Raw genomic sequence first — 17,798 nt, forward strand, 5'->3', positions numbered from 1 at the left:
AGTGAAGGGTTATGTGGCTGTCTAAAGTGCATATCTATTCATGTAGAATAAATCCATGGTGTGGTCATGGTCTCTCTCTGTAGGGATGTACGGACTGCCCCGCCCATGGTACTTCCCCCTGCAGAAGTCCTATTGGCTGGGCAGCGGGCGAGTGGAGACCTGGGATTGGCCGTGGTGTGGGGGCGGGGCCTCCAGGCTGAGTGTCATGGAAGAGGACCAGGCGTGTGCCATGGAGCACAGGAGGTCCGGTAAGGAGCCCGCTGACCAGAGCACACACTCCGCCAGAGCTACGGCTGCGTTCCAATCGTCATTCTACAGCGATTATGCTCGATCTCCCTCGCGTCCAAAATCGACAAATGTCCTTCTGGAAATGCTATAGAGTAATGATTTTCTAGAGAATGAGACTATATCGATTCTGCTGCCCCTCGTCTCCAAAATCTCCAGTATTACTCATACACATTAAGCCAGAGATTTCTCCTCAAGCGAGGATATACGTACATCAGTGTATCCTGCACAGAAGCTCTTTGAAAACGATACCACTACGTTGTTTAAAGACGCGTATTAAGGTTTAAGTTCTCGTCCTTACCAGCGTTTTGTATGACTAGTTAAGCCCGTTTGACTGCATTTACCAACAAAAGTGCTCTAAATTAATTTTGACTGAACTTTTTACCTCCCCCCCCCCCCCTTCATTCTCTCCCCTGTAACCTGTTGACCTGTGACCTCTGACCTGTGGCCCCTAGAGGAGCAGCGGGGCATCGAGGAGGAGCCCAGCCACCTGCCCGTGGTGGTGTGTATCGACAAGCTCACCAAGGTGTACAAGATGGGCAGCAAGCTGGCCCTGGACAAGCTGAGCCTCAACCTCCACGAGAACCACGTCATGTCCTTCCTGGGCCACAACGGAGCCGGCAAGACCACCACGATGTAAGGGGCAGAGACGTGTGTGTGTGTGTGTGTGTGTGTGTGTGTGTGTGTGTGTGTGTGTGTGTGTGTGTGTGTGTGTGTGTGTGTGTGTGTGTGTGTGTGTGTGTGTGTGTGTGTGTGTGTGTGTGTGTGTACTTAAAAAACACACACACACACACACACTGTTCCTCTGTGATACCTATTTCCTCCTTTTGATAGGTCCATCCTGACCGGCCTGTTCCCGCCCACCTCCGGCTCTGCCACCATATATGGTCACGACATCCGCACGGAGATGGAGCTGATTCGCCAGAACCTGGGCATGTGCCCGCAGCACAACGTCCTGTTCGACAAGCTGAGCGTAGAGGAGCACCTCTGGTTCTACTCCCGCCTCAAGGGCATGAAGGAGGAGGACATACGCAAGGAGATGGACAAGTAGGAGTTAAAAAGCACACCCAGACACACACACTAAAGGTGGATTTATACTACTCTGTAAAGTGCTGTAGAGAGCCTGTCGGAGACCTTCTCCATGGCTTTACGTGCGCATCCAGAGACGGACGGAGACGGACGGAGACGGCCAGGGCTGTGATTGGTCCACTAACACAGGCCTTCTCACTAAGGCCTGTGGCCTTCTCACTAACTATATGGGGCCAGGGACCCCTCATAGGGCAGAATTTTTTTTCCAGGACCCCCTCATAACCGCGACACAAATGTAATCACATAGGCTCTTATCTATTGTTTGTTTGTTTCTATTGTTTATTTTATTTTATCACATATTTTTTCACATATTTTTTATTATATATTATGGATTACGGATACAGAGTAGTATACTTTCACTTTAACACTCACGCACGCATGCACGCGCACACGCACGCACAAACACACAGTGGGCATGCATGTAGACAGGCACACATATGAACAAATATTCAAACACACTGTGTGTGTGTGTGTGTGTGTGTGTGTGTGTGTGTGTGTGTGTGTGTGTGTGTGTGTGTGTGTGTGTGTGTGCGTGTGCGCGCCCAGGATGATCCTGGACCTGGAGTTGTCCAACAAGCGCCACAGCCTGGTCCAGACGCTCTCTGGGGGGATGAAGAGGAAGCTGTCCGTCGCCATCGCCTTCGTGGGCGGGTCCCGCGCCGTCATCCTGGACGAACCCACCGCCGGCGTCGACCCCTACGCCCGCCGCGCCATCTGGGACCTCATCCTCAAGTACAAACAGGGTGCGTAGTCTGGGACCTGGTCCTCCAGTATAAACAGGGTGTGTAGTCTGGGACCTGGTCCTCCAGTACTAACAGGGTGTGTAGTCTGGGACCTGGTCCTCCAGTATAAACAGGGTGTGTAGTCTGGGACCTGGTCCTCCAGTATAAACAGGGTGTGTAGTCTGGGACCTGGTCCTCCAGTATAAACAGGGTGTGTAGTCTGGGACCTGGTCCTCCAGTATAAACAGGGTGTGTAGTCTGGGACCTGGTCCTCCAGTATAAACAGGGTGTGTAGTCTGGGACCTGGTCCTCCAGTATAAACAGGGTATGTAGTCTGGGACCTGGTCCTGAACCTGGGTCAATCTGATGTCCCAAAAGGAGCATCCTAGAGAATCATTTTGTGGCATCAGGTGGAACCAGGCAACATATTTACATTTAGTTATTCAGAAGGCGGGGAGTTTTTTATCCAAAGCGTTTTATTTTAGATACAGGTCATTCGGGAGCAGGTATGGCGCTAGGGGACCACCTGGCTCCAGGATGCCCAACAGGTTAGACTGTGGACATCGAGGTTTGAACCACCCTATCCCTGACCATGGTTCTGTGTTTGTGGGCGCCAGGGCGAACCATCCTGCTGTCCACGCACCACATGGACGAGGCCGACCTCCTCGGAGACCGCATCGCTATCATCTCCCACGGGAAGCTCAAGTGCTGCGGCTCGCCGCTCTTCCTCAAGAGCACGTACGGCGACGGATACAAGCTCACGCTGGTCAAGAAGCAGAGCGAGGGAACAGGTGTGTGTGTGTGTTTGGGGGGTGGATACGGACATACGTTTCTTTGAACATTTTACTTTTATGATCCATTTTTAATGAGGAGAACCGCTGTTATGAAGAGAACAACCATATTGATTAAGGTGTGTGACTAGCTAAGCCATGTGTTTCCAAATGTTTCCGCGTGAAACTAGTTTAACGGTGAACAGCTTTGACTGTCACACTTGTTCTCCCCTCCTCATCTTCGTCTTCATTCCACTGCTTTTCCCCTTTTCCCTTCTTTTATCATTCATCATCGTCTTTGTCATCTTCGTCATCTTCATCATCTTTTTCTTCATCTTCTTCTGCCTCTTGTTGGTCTTTGTCGTCTTGTCCTTCTTGTTGTTGTTCTTCTTCTCCTCCTTCCTCTTCTCCTCCTCCTCCTTCCTCCATCACTGTGACCTCCTGACCTGCCTTCCCATCTGCCTCCTCCACCCCCCCCCCCCCCCTCCACCCCCAGACCAGGGGCCTCCTCCCCAGCCGCCATCCCCTCTGTCCCCGTGCTCCGAGGCCCGCGTCACCCAGTTCATCCGCCAGTTCGTGGCGTCCTGCCAGCTGATGTCCAACTCCAACACGGAGCTGTCCTATGTGCTGCCGTCCGATGCCGTCAAGAAAGGCTGCTTTGAACGCCTCTTCCAGGTACGGGGACGGACGGTACCACCCCCTGCATACCACGGCCAGACATATCAAACTCACAGAAGCAGCGCGACGTTACTCTAACCCTACTACTAACAAATAAGCAGTCCACGTTCAGCTGAGTACTTGGCGGTAAGAGACGAAATGAGAAGATGACGGGAGTCTGAATATCGACCCCCGACCCGGTCCCAAGGTTGTAGGCCCAATGGGCAAGAATGTCATCTCCTCTGTGAGTTGCGGGCACAAATATATCATCATGTTAATGAGCTCAGCTTGGAATGCAGACTTTCTGTCCTCAGTGACTTGTACTACTACAACAGTTCTCGCCAAAATAATCAACCTTTTTTTATATATATATATATTAGGGATGGGTCAGAATATTAGATTATTCGATCATTCGTTCCTGAGGGTCAAAGCCGATTTTTAACATTTGGACCGTTAACATTTTTTATTATTGTTAATCATGTACAGAAAAACAATATACACAATACACAAGCATAAATATTAATATATATGCATATAACACAAACACTGATCACTGTTAAAGTTTGTTTTTTTGCGTTTAAGATATTAAGTGATTTCTTGCCGATCCATGGCTGCCTTTGTGAATGTCGGCACACATCGAATAATCGATTATTCGTTCATACCACCCATTGATTATTCAACCATGAAAATTTTGAGTTATTCACATCCCTAATATATATACATACAGCTGATATGTTAGGGATAATGAACAGCAAGCCGGTCATTATCGCAAGGTAAACCCTGACATGGTGATGCATGAATAACCCTGAAGGGCTTTATATCACGATAATGACAGGCTTGCCGTACATTATCCCACTTCATACATGTTAATAATATTTTTTATTATTGCTTATGCTAAAAAGTCATAGCAGCGGTCTGCCATTCAGAAATGACAGGCCACTGATTTCCATCGTCGACCATTCAGAATCAAGTATTCAACAAAGCTGTGTCATAAACAAGCATAATTCTACCCCTCTGGCAGGTGGGAATCAAACGTCTTAGAATATCAAGTATCATCAATATGTCAATGGATAATGCTAGTTCTACACAGAGTTCCGGTGAACTCTTGACTGCATTATAACCAGGAGGAGCCACTCAGCGGGGGGACAAGTGTGCAGTAAGTACCACCCAGGTTGTGTTGTAACCTGTGCGGTCCTGTCGCTCCCCTGCAGGCGCTGGAGCAGAGCCTGGACAGCCTGGCCCTGACCAGCTTCGGGGTGATGGACACCACCCTGGAGGAGGTGTTCCTCAAGGTGTCTGAGGAGGACCAGTCCCTGGAGAACAGCGACGCTGGTGAGACCACCCACCCCAAAGCTGTAGCAGACCACCACCTCACTATGTAGCAGACCACCTCACTATGTAGCAGACCACCACCTCACTATGTAGCAGGCCGCCACCTCACTATGTAGCAGACCACCTCACTATGTAGCAGGCCGCCACCTCACTATGTAGCAGACCACCTCACTATGTAGCAGACCACCACCTCACTATGTAGCAGGCCGCCACCTCACTATGTAGCAGACCACCTCACTATGTAGCAGGCCGCCACCTCACTATGTAGCAGACCACCTCACTATGTAGCAGGCCGTCACCTCACTATGTAGCAGACCACCACCTCACTATGTAGCAGGCCGCCACCTCACTATGTAGCAGGCCGCCACCTCACTATGTAGCAGGCCGTAACCTCACTATGTAGCAGGCCGTCACCTCACTATGTAGCAGACCACCACCTCACTATGTAGCAGACCACCTCACTATGTAGCAGACCACCACCTCACTATGTAGCAGACCACCACCTCACTATGTAGCAGACCACCACCTCACTATGTAGCAGGCCGCCACCTCACTATGTAGCAGACCACCACCTCACTATGTAGCAGACCACCTCACTATGTAGCAGGCCGCCACCTCACTATGTAGCAGACCACCTCACTATGTAGCAGGCCGTCACCTCACTATGTAGCAGACCACCACCTCACTATGTAGCAGGCCGCCACCTCACTATGTAGCAGACCACCACCTCACTATGTAGCAGGCCGTAACCTCACTATGTAGCAGGCCGTCACCTCACTATGTAGCAGACCACCTCACTATGTAGCAGGCCGCCACCTCACTATGTAGCAGACCACCTCACTATGTAGCAGGCCGTCACCTCACTATGTAGCAGACCACCACCTCACTATGTAGCAGGCCGCCACCTCACTATGTAGCAGACCACCTTACTATGTAGCAGACCACCACCTCACTATGTAGCAGACCACCTCACTATGTAGCAGACCACCACCAGTGTTGCCAGATTGGGCCAGATTTCCCAGCCAATGTGACAATCCTGGCTGCGCGCTGCAGCCAGGGTTGGCTGGGAAATCTGGCCCAATCTGGCAACAATGACCACTACCTCACTATGTAGCAGACCACCACCTCACTATGTAGCAGGCCGCCACCTCACTATGTAGCAGACCACCACCTCACTATGTAGCAGGCCGTAACCTCACTATGTAGCAGGCCGTCACCTCACTATGTAGCAGACCACCTCACTATGTAGCAGGCCGCCACCTCACTATGTAGCAGACCACCTCACTATGTAGCAGGCCGTCACCTCACTATGTAGCAGACCACCACCTCACTATGTAGCAGGCCGCCACCTCACTATGTAGCAGACCACCTTACTATGTAGCAGACCACCACCTCACTATGTAGCAGACCACCTCACTATGTAGCAGACCACCACCAGTGTTGCCAGATTGGGCCAGATTTCCCAGCCAATGTGACAATCCTGGCTGCGCGCTGCAGCCAGGGTTGGCTGGGAAATCTGGCCCAATCTGGCAACAATGACCACTACCTCACTATGTAGCAGACAACCACCTCACTATGTAGCACACCACCTCACTATGTAAAAGACCACCACCTCACTATGTAGCAGACCACCACCTCACTATGTAGCAGGACACCACCTCACTATGTACTAGATTCAAACTAATTTCTCCTACGGGGGATTAATAAAGTTGTATCGTATTCACATTCAGCCCAACTGTTGCACTGTGGCATTAATAACCCATCTGTCTTTTAAAATATTGTGAAATAACAATACATTACTAATTGTATGAATTTGATTCACCACTAAAGAACCAAGACGAAGTAGTCTCATTTATTTGTAAATGATTTGCCACTGAAGTTTTCAACCTGACTGAACTTTCAGGACAACGGTCAATTTCAAGTTTTATTATTTGACAGTAACAGTCTGAAAGGGCTTCACAGGCCCCACATCATTACGAATGGGCAGACGTACAACGGTGGCACAAAACAAACCACTAGAAGAGCATTTTTCTGGGTACTTTTTTTGTAGAGATGCTGCTCAGCCATTTTCTGTAGTTTATTGAGAATAATTGGTCCATAAAAAACTAAAATGAAACTTCATTATAGTCAGCCTTTTAAAAGGGTTTCATTTAAGCTGGAGTCTTCAAGTACCCCGCTTCGCTCAAAGATTAAATCGGTTTCTCTTGGTTTGTTTTCCGCATCTGAAGACATTAAGGACTCCCCCGGGGGCAGCTCCACGGGGAAGCCGGGGGTGGTCTCGGTAGAGGGGCCCGGGGGGCCGACGTCACCCCCGCCAGGCGGTGAGACGGGCCCCCCGGCGCCGGCAGGCGAGAGGCGGGAGGTGGAGCTGACCAACCTGGCGAACGGCTCCCGGATGAGCCCCAGCCAGGCCTCCCTTAGGTCCTCGTCCTCGTCAGTGGGCTCGGTGCGGGGGGACGAGGGGGGGCTGTACACGGACTTCTACGGAGACTACTGCCCCCTGTTTGATGAGCCCCGGGAAGGAGACTCAGCCGGCCTGAGAGGTGAGGGAGTGGGGGACGGGCGGGACGGGCGGGACGGGAGCGAGGGCCGTTGGGGAGAGAGCGTTAAAGGTGACACATTAGACCAGCAGGTGTGAGTGTGAGAAGAGGCAGATTTTCAAAACCGGCTTGTTAAGGCTTATCACACTCACACCTGGTGGTGTAACATGTCACCTTTAAGGGAGGGAGAGAGGGAGGGGGAGGGAGGGAGAGAGTGAGGGGGGGGAGGGGGGAGAGTGAGGGGGAGGGAGAGAGTGAGGGGGGGGAGGGGGAGAGTGAGGGAGACTTGTGATCACTGACTGTTGCTTTCAGATTCAGATTACTTTATTGATCCTGTGGGAAATTGTCAAAAAATGACTCTGCTGGTGATATTAGAGAACAGAAATATGTAATATTTAAGTAGAAACGCAAAAGTATGGAAACCGTAATACAAAAAATAAATAAAACTGCATATGTTTAAACATATATATGTCAAATAAAAAAAACAGGCACACTCACTGTGTCACACACACACACACACACACACACACACACACACACACACACACAGAAAATGGTGAAACCTATATTTCCGTAATACATAATGTATTTCTAAAAAAACCCTTCCCACCCCCCAGGGGACGCCAAGAGCCTGCTGTCCCCGGAGGAGGAGCTCTCCGAGGGGCAGGGCGGCGTGAAGCTGGAGGGCTGGTGGCTCCGGCTCCGCCAGTTCCACGGCCTCATCGTCAAGCGGTTCCACTGCGCCAAGAGGAACACCAAGGGCCTCTTCTCCCAGATCCTCCTGCCCGCCTTCTTCGTCTGCGTGGCCATGACCGTGGCGCTCTCCGTCCCCGCCATCGGTGGGTTCCGCAGGCAGCGACCGACCGCGTCTGGCAATGAGGCCGCCGCCGCCGCCGCCGCGCCATTGGTTGTGTTGATCATTATGTTTTAAATCCGCAAGGGAAAGCCAACCGTAATCTGGTTACTGAGATAATGAGGTTCCCCGACGGCCGTGTAAACACTGAAATGTCGTTATGTAAGCGGGTTTTCTTCCAGAGTTTAGGGCAGCTGCGGGAGGGTGAATTAATTCTGTGCTCGCATGCCTGTCGGTTTTATCTAGCTATCGTAACCTTAGTGTGTCATGTAAATGCGATAATAATATCACACTGGTATCTCCTTGTGTTTTCCAGGAGACCTGCCCCCTCTGATCCTCTCTCCGTCTCAGTATCATAACTACACTCAGCCCCGAGGGAACTTCATCCCCTACGCCAACGAGGACAGACCCCAGCACAGGTCAGGGTGGATTTTAGCTGTGTGTAGTTTATCTAGCTGGCCTGTTTATCCAAAGAGATTCCCAGTGAATCTTTAGACACAGTAGTCATTAGGTTAAATTTGATTATCCGGCGCAAGGATGTCCACAGGTACACATTAGACATTCGGGATCAAACCCAGAACATTTTAACTCAGTAACTGAGTCAAACCCTACCCACCATCTTATCATGACCACATAACCACTGTCTCTTCATGACACATTAACATTTGTTGATTAATTGACCAGTACATTAACAGTACATAGACATGTCATGAGAGATAAAGTAAAGCAGATGGAAAAAATCAGGCTTTCCTGTCTTTATAGAGACTTATCTTAGTAATCAAATAGCCGTCCTCAAATAGAAGGCACTCGCAGGGAGAGTTATGGTTGGGTAAGTGGATATGTTAGGAGGCTAGGAGGTGAAGTTATATATATGTTATATTTTAATTTGATGTGTTAAATATAGTTATTTGCATTCATTCTGTTAAATGTTTATCATGTTGCGTACATATCTTTGAAAAAACACATATAGGTGCTTCTTGACACAAATATGAATCACACACATTGGTTGTTGAATTCCGGGGGACGGTTGGGTTTCTTTCGTCCTATCAGGAGCAAGCTCTCCTCCGACGCCCCTCCCCAGAAGATCATCAACACGCTGCGACTGCTGTCGGGCGTGGGCGCCACCTGCGTCCTCAAGACGCCCCACAACAGCACCCTGGACAGCACCCTGGACCAGCTGGCCCAGACCCTCAACCCCAGCGCCAACGAGTCCAAGACCCTGGCGGCCCGCTACTTTGACTCCATGTGTCTGGACTCCTTCACGCAGGGGGTCCCGCTGTCCAACTTCGTCCCCCCGCCGCCCTCGCCGGCGCCCTCCGACGACCCGGACCCCCGCTTCGACGAGGACGGAGTGTGGAACTTCACCACCCCGCCGACGCCCACCACCGCCCACGGTAGGACCCGGCCAGACAGCGTTCTGCAATTAATCAAAGTTTGATCGTGATTTAGATTTTTTTTTTTTTTATAAAGTGGATTTATTTTATTCTTTAAAAGTTTTATAGAACAGCTGAACATTTTCTATTTGAACATTTTTTTAAGGGGCAATTTGAAAGATCTCAGTTACAAAGTGTTTTTTTGGAGAGAAATAATGAATAAATGCATCATGTTTTCAAACATTATTCAAACAAATAATTGTTTGAATAATCAGGATTTTAATAATGACCAAAATAATCGTGGTTATGATTTTTTCCAAAATCTGGCAGCCCCAGTTCCTAGAAGGTTTTCCCACAATCAACCTCCGGTGCTCAGATGTCATTGGAGTCAATTGTATTTGTGCAGCCCTTAATCCCAGGGACAGTCTCAAAGGGCTTTACGGGCCTTATTCTATGACACTGCCTAACCCCAGCCCTCTCAAGGGTAAGGAAAAACTCACTTAATTATCAAGGAGAACACCTTGTGTAGGAACGCAGAGTGGAGGATCCTTCCTTCTAGGGAAAAAGCATTTAGATTGCATTGACGCACAAATAACCAATAGGATTCAAGTCAGAAAAGTGCTAAAAAAGCCAACAATAATTGATAGTGTTCTGTTGATATTGGCTCAAGCAACAGTTGGTTGAAAATACGTAGATTTGATTACCACAACAATTTATTTCGATTTACTAAAAAAAGCAAACCTTTTCGATTTAGCGAGCTGTGAGTCACGTGTTATTATACATAGTGGGAGGAAATATCAATTACTAAAGTCAAATCTGGCCAATAGTCTATAACCCTGCATTGGATTACACAGCACAAGAAAACCGATTCAGATCAATGGCTGTCATAACTCATCTAAAGCTGGGAACACTGGAAGGCTTTTACAATCCTATCCAATCCTAACCGACTGTGGAAGACTGGGCGTAACGCATTTAACGACAAGCACTTAATTTCGACTGTTGTCGTTAACCAGCCCAAACTGATCACATTCAGATGGGTCCGGATTCTATCCCTTGCATATGAAATTTAAGACTGGAGCCGGTAAGGCTCTCTCTCTCTCTCGAACAGGAGGCTCCTGAACCCCTGCTCAGTAAGGAATAAACCACGGCGGGGGGTCCGGCTATTGGATAATAATGTTAGAACGGGGTGGTGATATGACTGAGGTGAGGCAGAGGTTGCTTCCCACCGACAAAGAACATTATTTTCCAATAAAAGGACACCTGTTGTGGTTTATTCCACTTATACTGTTACCCAAAAATCATCAGATATTAGTTACTTTGGTTTACTTTCATCTAAGACTTTGATGGCATTGACTTAATCAGCTGAAATTGTAATATTTTTCTGCGGCGCATTGAGCATGTTATTTTTGCATTGTCAAGGAATCCTCTTGGCTTGTAGTTAACAAGTCGCTCTGTATTACTCCTAGTTACTCCTAATATAAGATAATGTTTACCAGCTGTCCAAAAACCTTGATCAAAGTGTTAAACCTGACCTCCCATATCCCACATCCAGAGCCTGTGACATCTCCACCCACGCTGCCGCTCTCCATCCACGAGCCGGTGCGCTGCACCTGCTCCATGCAGGGCACGGGCTTCTCCTGCCCCAGTGGGGTGGGGGGCCGCCCCCCGCTCATGAAGGTGGTGACCGGGGACATCCTGGTGGACATCACGGGACGCAACGTGTCCGAGTACCTCCTCTTCACGTCGGACCGACTGCGCCTTCACAGGTGGGGCCTCCCCGCGGCATGGATCTCTTGTGCTCGTATAGTTACGTGTACGGAGTTCGTACTGATGACCTTGGATGTATTTCCAGCGTGATAACAGCCTAGAAACGGTGTGATTGAGATACTTCAAAGAATTGGTGCTTATTGTTGACTCTTTTAACTCTGAAAAGAGTTTTTGGATTGTAAATATATGTGTTGTGAATGTATGATGTCATCATCCACAGATATGGCGGGTTAACGGTGGGCAACATACAGAAATCCATCCCAGCATCCTTTGGGAGGAGGACGCCGCCCATGGTCCGGAAGATAGCAGTACGCAGATCAGCTCAGGTGAGAGGGTTAACAAGCAGCTCAGCTCAGGTGAGAGGGTTAACGAGCAGATCAGCTCAGGTGAGAGGGTTAACGAGCAGCTCAGCTCAGGTGAGAGGGTTAACGAGCAGTTCAGCTCAGGTGTGACAGCTACAGAGCTCAGGTGAGAGGGTTAACGAGCAGATCAGCTCAGGTGAGAGGGTTAACGAGCAGTTCAGCTCAGGTGTGACAGCTACAGAGCTCAGGTGAGAGGGTTAACGAGCAGATCAGCTCAGGTGAGAGGGTTAACGAGCAGTTCAGCTCAGGTGTGACAGCTACAGAGCTCAGGTGAGAGGGTTAACGAGCAGATCAGCTCAGGTGAGAGGGTTAAGCAGACCAAATGATCAACATCAGCGTTCCCCTCCCTCTTACCGCCCCTTCCCGTCCCCGTCTCCAGGTGTTGTACAACAACAAAGGCTACCACAGCATGCCCACGTACCTCAACGTCCTCAACAACGCCATCCTACGAGCCAACCTACCGCCGTCCAAAGGCAACCCTGCAGCCTACGGTAAGAATATAGGTTTCCCTGACTACATGACACCTTGCCCTTGATGCAACCATCCAAAACACTGACTGTGTGTGTGTGTGACTGTGTGTGTGTGTGTGTGTGTGTGTGTGTGTGTGTGTGTGTGTGTGTGTGTGTGTGTGTGTTTCTCTAGGAATAACACTGACCAACCATCCCATGAATCGTACCAGTGCCAGCCTCTCTCTGGACTACCTGTAGGTTACACCGCTTTAAATAATTGTTCTATTCTAGTTTGTGTCACAAAGTTGTACAGCCAGTCAGAGTGGGAAGAACACGTTTTTTTGAATTCTGAAAGACTAAGTGGGACAGGCTAATTCCTAAACCTTGAGACTTTCATGTTATACAATATCTTGTTAATAATGATCAGGCTGACATGAGTGTTTCTGTTAGGATCTGTTTTTGATATTATGAGTACAGGAAGCCGATAAGGAAACAAGGAAAAACAATATATATCTCTCTCTCTCTCTCTTCCCCTCATCGTAAACATCGTCGTCATGACCACCAGTCTGCAGGGCACTGACGTAGTGATCGCCATCTTCATCATTGTCGCGATGTCCTTCGTGCCTGCCAGCTTTGTGGTCTTCCTCGTGGCCGAGAAGTCCACCAAAGCCAAACACCTGCAGTTCGTCAGTGGCTGCAACCCCATCATCTACTGGCTGGCCAACTACATCTGGGACATGGTGAGGGGAAGGGGTGGGTGGGGGATGGAGAGAGGTACACCTACTGGCGGGTCAACTCCATCTGGGACATGGTGAGGGAGGGAGGGACGGACGGACGGACGGACGGAGGGACGGAGAGAGAGAGAGGGGTACTGGCGAGTAGATGCGAGTAGACTACTGGCGAGTTAATGTACCAAGAGAGAGAATTTATCTAGGGGAAAGTCATTTTAAAAATATATATATATATATGAATGACATTGACATTAAATGTCTTTCTCTGTTTCTCTTTCTTTCTGTCTCTCTCTCTCTGTGCTTTCTTTCCGTCTGTGTCTCGCTGCCAGATGAACTACCTGGTTCCGGCCACCTGCTGTGTGCTCATCCTGTTTGTGTTCGACCTGCCGGCCTACACCTCCCCCACCAACTTCCCTGCTGTCCTCGCTCTCTTCCTGCTCTACGGGTGAGTGAGAGGAGGGGACGTCTGCACATGTCGGACCCACCAGGAGCTTGGTGACATCCGTGTGGTGTATCTGAGCCAAGGGAGGGGGAAGAGGCCGCCCAGCTGACAGAGGACTCTGGGATAACACTTGGATGAATGGAGGAATTACTAAAAAATCTAAATATTATTGCTCAACGAAATAACAGTTTGAACGAATGGAGTACAAGTTACCACTACTACTTTATTGTCTTTTCCTGAAATGAATTGCCATTCTTCAGGTGGTCCGAAAAAATATTATATGAAAATATTCACAAGGTGAACAAAACAAGGATTTGCCATGATTTAAATTTCGGAAGGTAAATACAATTATTGCTACCACATTGATAAAAGTGGAAGATGGCCAAAACAAGACCAAAAAGAAGAATAAAAAATATGTTGATGAAACAGTGAATTCACCTGACTGCCCCATGTTGGACTGATCCAGGTGGTCCATCACACCCATCATGTACCCGGCCTCCTTCTGGTTTGAGGTTCCCAGCACGGCCTACGTCTTCCTCATCGTCATCAACCTCTTCATCGGCATCACGGCCACTGTCGCCACCTTCCTGCTGCAGCTCTTTGAGCACGACAAGGTCAGCATCTTGTACCATATTACAGAAGCTTTGATCCAAAAGGCCCTAACTGCCAGCGGGCTCCTTAATGACATATTTCAGAATTCACTGAAACGTTTCACATAAAAGCGCCAAAAAAAAACTAAGGGATTGCTGGATGTTTGGGATCGAAGCCAGTACCTTTCGGCTGGTTGTCAAAAAGCCTTGTTGCTGACTATACATTTATGGTTCCCATTTATTTCTTACTCAAAATGCTGAGGAGATTATCAGCATTTTCTGTCGTTTGTGTCTCCAAGGATGTGAATGTCAAGAGCGTCAACAGAGTCTACAGCTACCTAAACTCATGTTTCTTTATCTGTTGTTGTTGTCTGCCGGGACCTGAAGAGGGTCAACAGCTACCTAAAGTCATGTTTCCTCATCTGTTGTTGTTGTCTGCCAGGACCTGAAGATGGTCAACAGCTACCTAAAGTCATGTTTCCTCATCTGTTGTTGTTGTCTGCCAGGACCTGAAGAGGGTCAACAGCTACCTAAAGTCATGCTTCCTCATCTTCCCCAACTACAACCTGGGTCACGGTCTCATGGAGATGGCTTACAACGAGTACATCAACGAGTACTACGCCAAGATAGGTAAACGGGGATTGGAAACAATTGATTATAGTAACGTACAGTATGAATTATTGATGACGTCTTTTTAGGACACGTCGGCCAGCGAAATATTTGATTTAATATTAGAGCATGATCATGGGAAAGTATAGGCAGCAAAGTTACCAAAGATACATTCAGTGAGACAATGGGTGAACAAGATTCTTATAGGGAAACGTTTGCATTGTGGGTAGGGAATATACAGTTAACAAAGGTAAGTGGGAGTGACCATTCTGGAGCATTTAGGATTGGCGGGAGAGGCCAAGTTAATTTGCAATGCACTATGGGGTAAGTGGACATGTCTGCAAGTCTGAGAGACAGGGCTGCAATAGTTAAACAAATCTACACAACAAAGAAGTCAGTCGATTGGCCTGGCCTCAGTATCAGACTCCAGTGGCTCCAGTGGGAATGCAAATCTGAACTCCGAAGGTCCAAGGAGAATGTAAACAGTTCCTTTTAGATTGACTAGTAATTATATAAACAAGGTTAATGTAAGGTTTATAATAGGATAGGATTACCTGATAATAGTCTGTGCAAGGCAATTAGGGGATTTTTAAAGCTGGTATTTATTTTTTTATTAACTACAGACAAATTTTGCATAATGTTATATAAAGTTTTGTATATTATAACAAGGTTGAATATGTTTACTTCTCAGTTTCTATTTTCTATCAAAACATTATCCATAATGTTTTTTTTATATTAATTCATGAAGTTAACTTTAAAACAAACATAAGAGGCTTATCACGGATGGGTGATGAGCACTTCTCTGTGTAATTGCTTCTAGTCTAATCCGTGTCTCGTTATGCATCTCGTTAAACAAGTCGTTTAAAACCCTCTCGTTACGCCCTGTCTCCAGGTCAGTTTGACAAGATGAAGTCTCCGTTTGAGTGGGACATCGTGACACGGGGGCTGGTTGCCATGACGATCGAAGGCTTTGTGGGCTTCCTCATCACCATCCTGTGCCAGTACAACTTCCTGCGAAAACCTCCGTAAGTGTGTCATTAAGAAATGTTCACCAGGCGGCCATCTTGGTTTAAATATTTTTGGTCACAATTGCTTTAAAAATATTTATTGAGATCATCGCCAAAATTCCAAAATAGTAAATAGTAACTACATAGTAAGTTGGGTACAACATATACAGGAACAAATATGTTCTTGCACAGCAGGGTTAAGGGTTAAGCAAACGTTAAGTTATGACTCTGAATAGCTTTTCATTTTAAGCACCTAGGATAATGCCCCCACGTTATGGGCTTGATCCCTTTATCTTAAAGAGTCAATTTGTGTGTCTACTACTTCCTGGTATAGGCGGGTGCCAGTGAGCTGTCAGCCAATCGATGATGACGACGTAGACGTAGCATGTGAGAGGAGGCGGGTTCTGCGTGGAGACGCCGACAGTGACATGTTGAAAATCGAAAACCTCACAAAGGTGAGTTTTTCAGAACATTTCAGCAGAAACCGAAACTAAATATGTTTGTTGGCTAGTCTGTGTAGGATTTTTACATTTTAATTTAGAATAAATGTAGTGTTTTACTATGAAATATCATTTAATTGTAAAGCTCCATTCACTGTGCTTTGACCACTAGAGGGCAGCCCAAACCCTGTATAGCTCTACTGCTATCACACTGCAATTTACAATAGAGTAATATCTAATGACATACTACTCAACATATACATACCTAAAGCCACATCATTTAGCCACCTCATCGAAAGAATAGCACCCCCCACCCCCCCCCCCCCCCCCCCCCCTTCTCTAGGTGTACAAGTCCCGGAAGATGGGTCGCATCCTGGCGGTGGACCGGCTGTGTCTGGGGGTGCGGCCGGGGGAGTGCTTCGGTCTGCTGGGGGTCAACGGAGCGGGGAAAACCAGCACCTTCAAGATGCTGACCGGAGACGAGAGCACCACGGGGGGGGAGGCCTTCGTCAGCGGGAACAGGTGGGTGGGGAGAACGCTGGCTTCAGCGTGTCGCTCTGGACTCCGGAATGATTTGACCTTCAGGAATAGGAGCGAGGTTATTTGTTTGTGTCAAGTTGTATAGTTGTATTTGTTGCATTTTATTATTATTACTATTAGTTTTTTTTATTTAGTCACTTTTAGTTTTGGTTCACTTTAATTTCACTGCTTGCATCCCGTTCAAGTCTGTCATGACTTGAATTTGTGTGTGTGTGTGTGTGCGTGTGTGTGTGCGCGTGCAGTATCCTGAAGGAGCTGCTCCGGGTGCAGCAGACCATCGGGTACTGCCCCCAGTTCGACGCCCTGTTTGAGGACCTGACGGCCCGGGAGCACCTGGAGCTCTACACACGCCTCCGCGGCATCTCCTGGAAGGACCAGGACCGGGTCCGCCTCACTCACTCACTCAGGCCAACAGTCCCTCATTCACTCGTTGATTAAATCACTCTCACTTGCCTCTCATGAACACACTCACTTTCTCACTGAGGTACTCTTAGTAGAAGTCACTCTTAGAGCATTCACTCATTCACTCATACACTCCAGCATGTGTGCACACTCTCACTCACACTCACTCATTCATCATCAACTCACCTCAATCGTTTTGTCATTCTCTGACTGTGTGTGTGTGTGTGTGTGTGTGTGTGTCTCTCTCTCTCTCTCCACAGGTGGTCCAGTGGGCGCTAGATAAACTAGAACTTTCTCATTACGCAGACAAGCCGGCCGGAACCTACAGTGGTGGTAACAAACGCAAGCTGTCCACCGCCATCGCTCTGATTGGTTATCCCTCCCTCATCTTCCTGGTAGGGACCACACCCACTGTTCTCTGATTGGTTACCCCTCCCTCATTGTCCTGATAGGGACCACACTCACTGTGTTCTGATTGGTCAACCCTCCCTCATCCTCCTGGTAGGGACCAAGCCCAATTAAATCCGAAATCAATGAAGGCTAATGTCAAACTAGAAACTATGTAGAAATATATATATACAGTATTTATATATCTCTGACTGCCAATGCTCTTTAAACAAACTATAAAACTAAATATATAAAATATATATAGACTATACTAACTATATAATCAAAAAGTTTATATAATACATCTAAAATATTGCATTTTTTGGAGGCTACCAACATAGACCGTACATATGACTGTGTGACAACACGTTTAGCAGACAGCAGGCCAACACATAGCGCCGTATCAGCATCACTACTAGTGTGTGTGGTTCTGTCCCCGTGTGTCCTGCAG

At 47.9% G+C, this 17,798-nt stretch overlaps 1 protein-coding gene across 1 annotated transcript in view; it reads left to right on the forward strand.

Moving 5' to 3' along the window:
- The window catches only part of abca2 (ATP-binding cassette, sub-family A (ABC1), member 2), a 54,579-nt gene that overhangs the window by 33,833 nt on the left and 2,948 nt on the right, over window positions 1-17,798 (forward strand). The window contains exons 20-43 of the mRNA XM_084468697.1: window positions 84-248; window positions 741-921; window positions 1,120-1,332; window positions 1,921-2,117; window positions 2,714-2,887; window positions 3,363-3,541; window positions 4,735-4,855; window positions 7,084-7,398; window positions 8,013-8,234; window positions 8,565-8,667; window positions 9,299-9,642; window positions 11,174-11,387; window positions 11,609-11,714; window positions 12,130-12,241; window positions 12,393-12,453; window positions 12,765-12,939; window positions 13,260-13,375; window positions 13,839-13,986; window positions 14,469-14,592; window positions 15,464-15,596; window positions 15,913-16,033; window positions 16,362-16,540; window positions 16,801-16,942; window positions 17,221-17,355. Coding sequence (XP_084324823.1) covers window positions 84-248; window positions 741-921; window positions 1,120-1,332; window positions 1,921-2,117; window positions 2,714-2,887; window positions 3,363-3,541; window positions 4,735-4,855; window positions 7,084-7,398; window positions 8,013-8,234; window positions 8,565-8,667; window positions 9,299-9,642; window positions 11,174-11,387; window positions 11,609-11,714; window positions 12,130-12,241; window positions 12,393-12,453; window positions 12,765-12,939; window positions 13,260-13,375; window positions 13,839-13,986; window positions 14,469-14,592; window positions 15,464-15,596; window positions 15,913-16,033; window positions 16,362-16,540; window positions 16,801-16,942; window positions 17,221-17,355 — 3,980 coding nt within the window. The remainder of the gene's footprint in view (window positions 1-83; window positions 249-740; window positions 922-1,119; window positions 1,333-1,920; window positions 2,118-2,713; window positions 2,888-3,362; window positions 3,542-4,734; window positions 4,856-7,083; window positions 7,399-8,012; window positions 8,235-8,564; window positions 8,668-9,298; window positions 9,643-11,173; window positions 11,388-11,608; window positions 11,715-12,129; window positions 12,242-12,392; window positions 12,454-12,764; window positions 12,940-13,259; window positions 13,376-13,838; window positions 13,987-14,468; window positions 14,593-15,463; window positions 15,597-15,912; window positions 16,034-16,361; window positions 16,541-16,800; window positions 16,943-17,220; window positions 17,356-17,798) is intronic.

Source organism: Micromesistius poutassou, assembly GCF_964030765.1.
Source record: "Micromesistius poutassou genome assembly, chromosome: 5".
Lineage (NCBI taxonomy): Eukaryota > Metazoa > Chordata > Actinopteri > Gadiformes > Gadidae > Micromesistius > Micromesistius poutassou.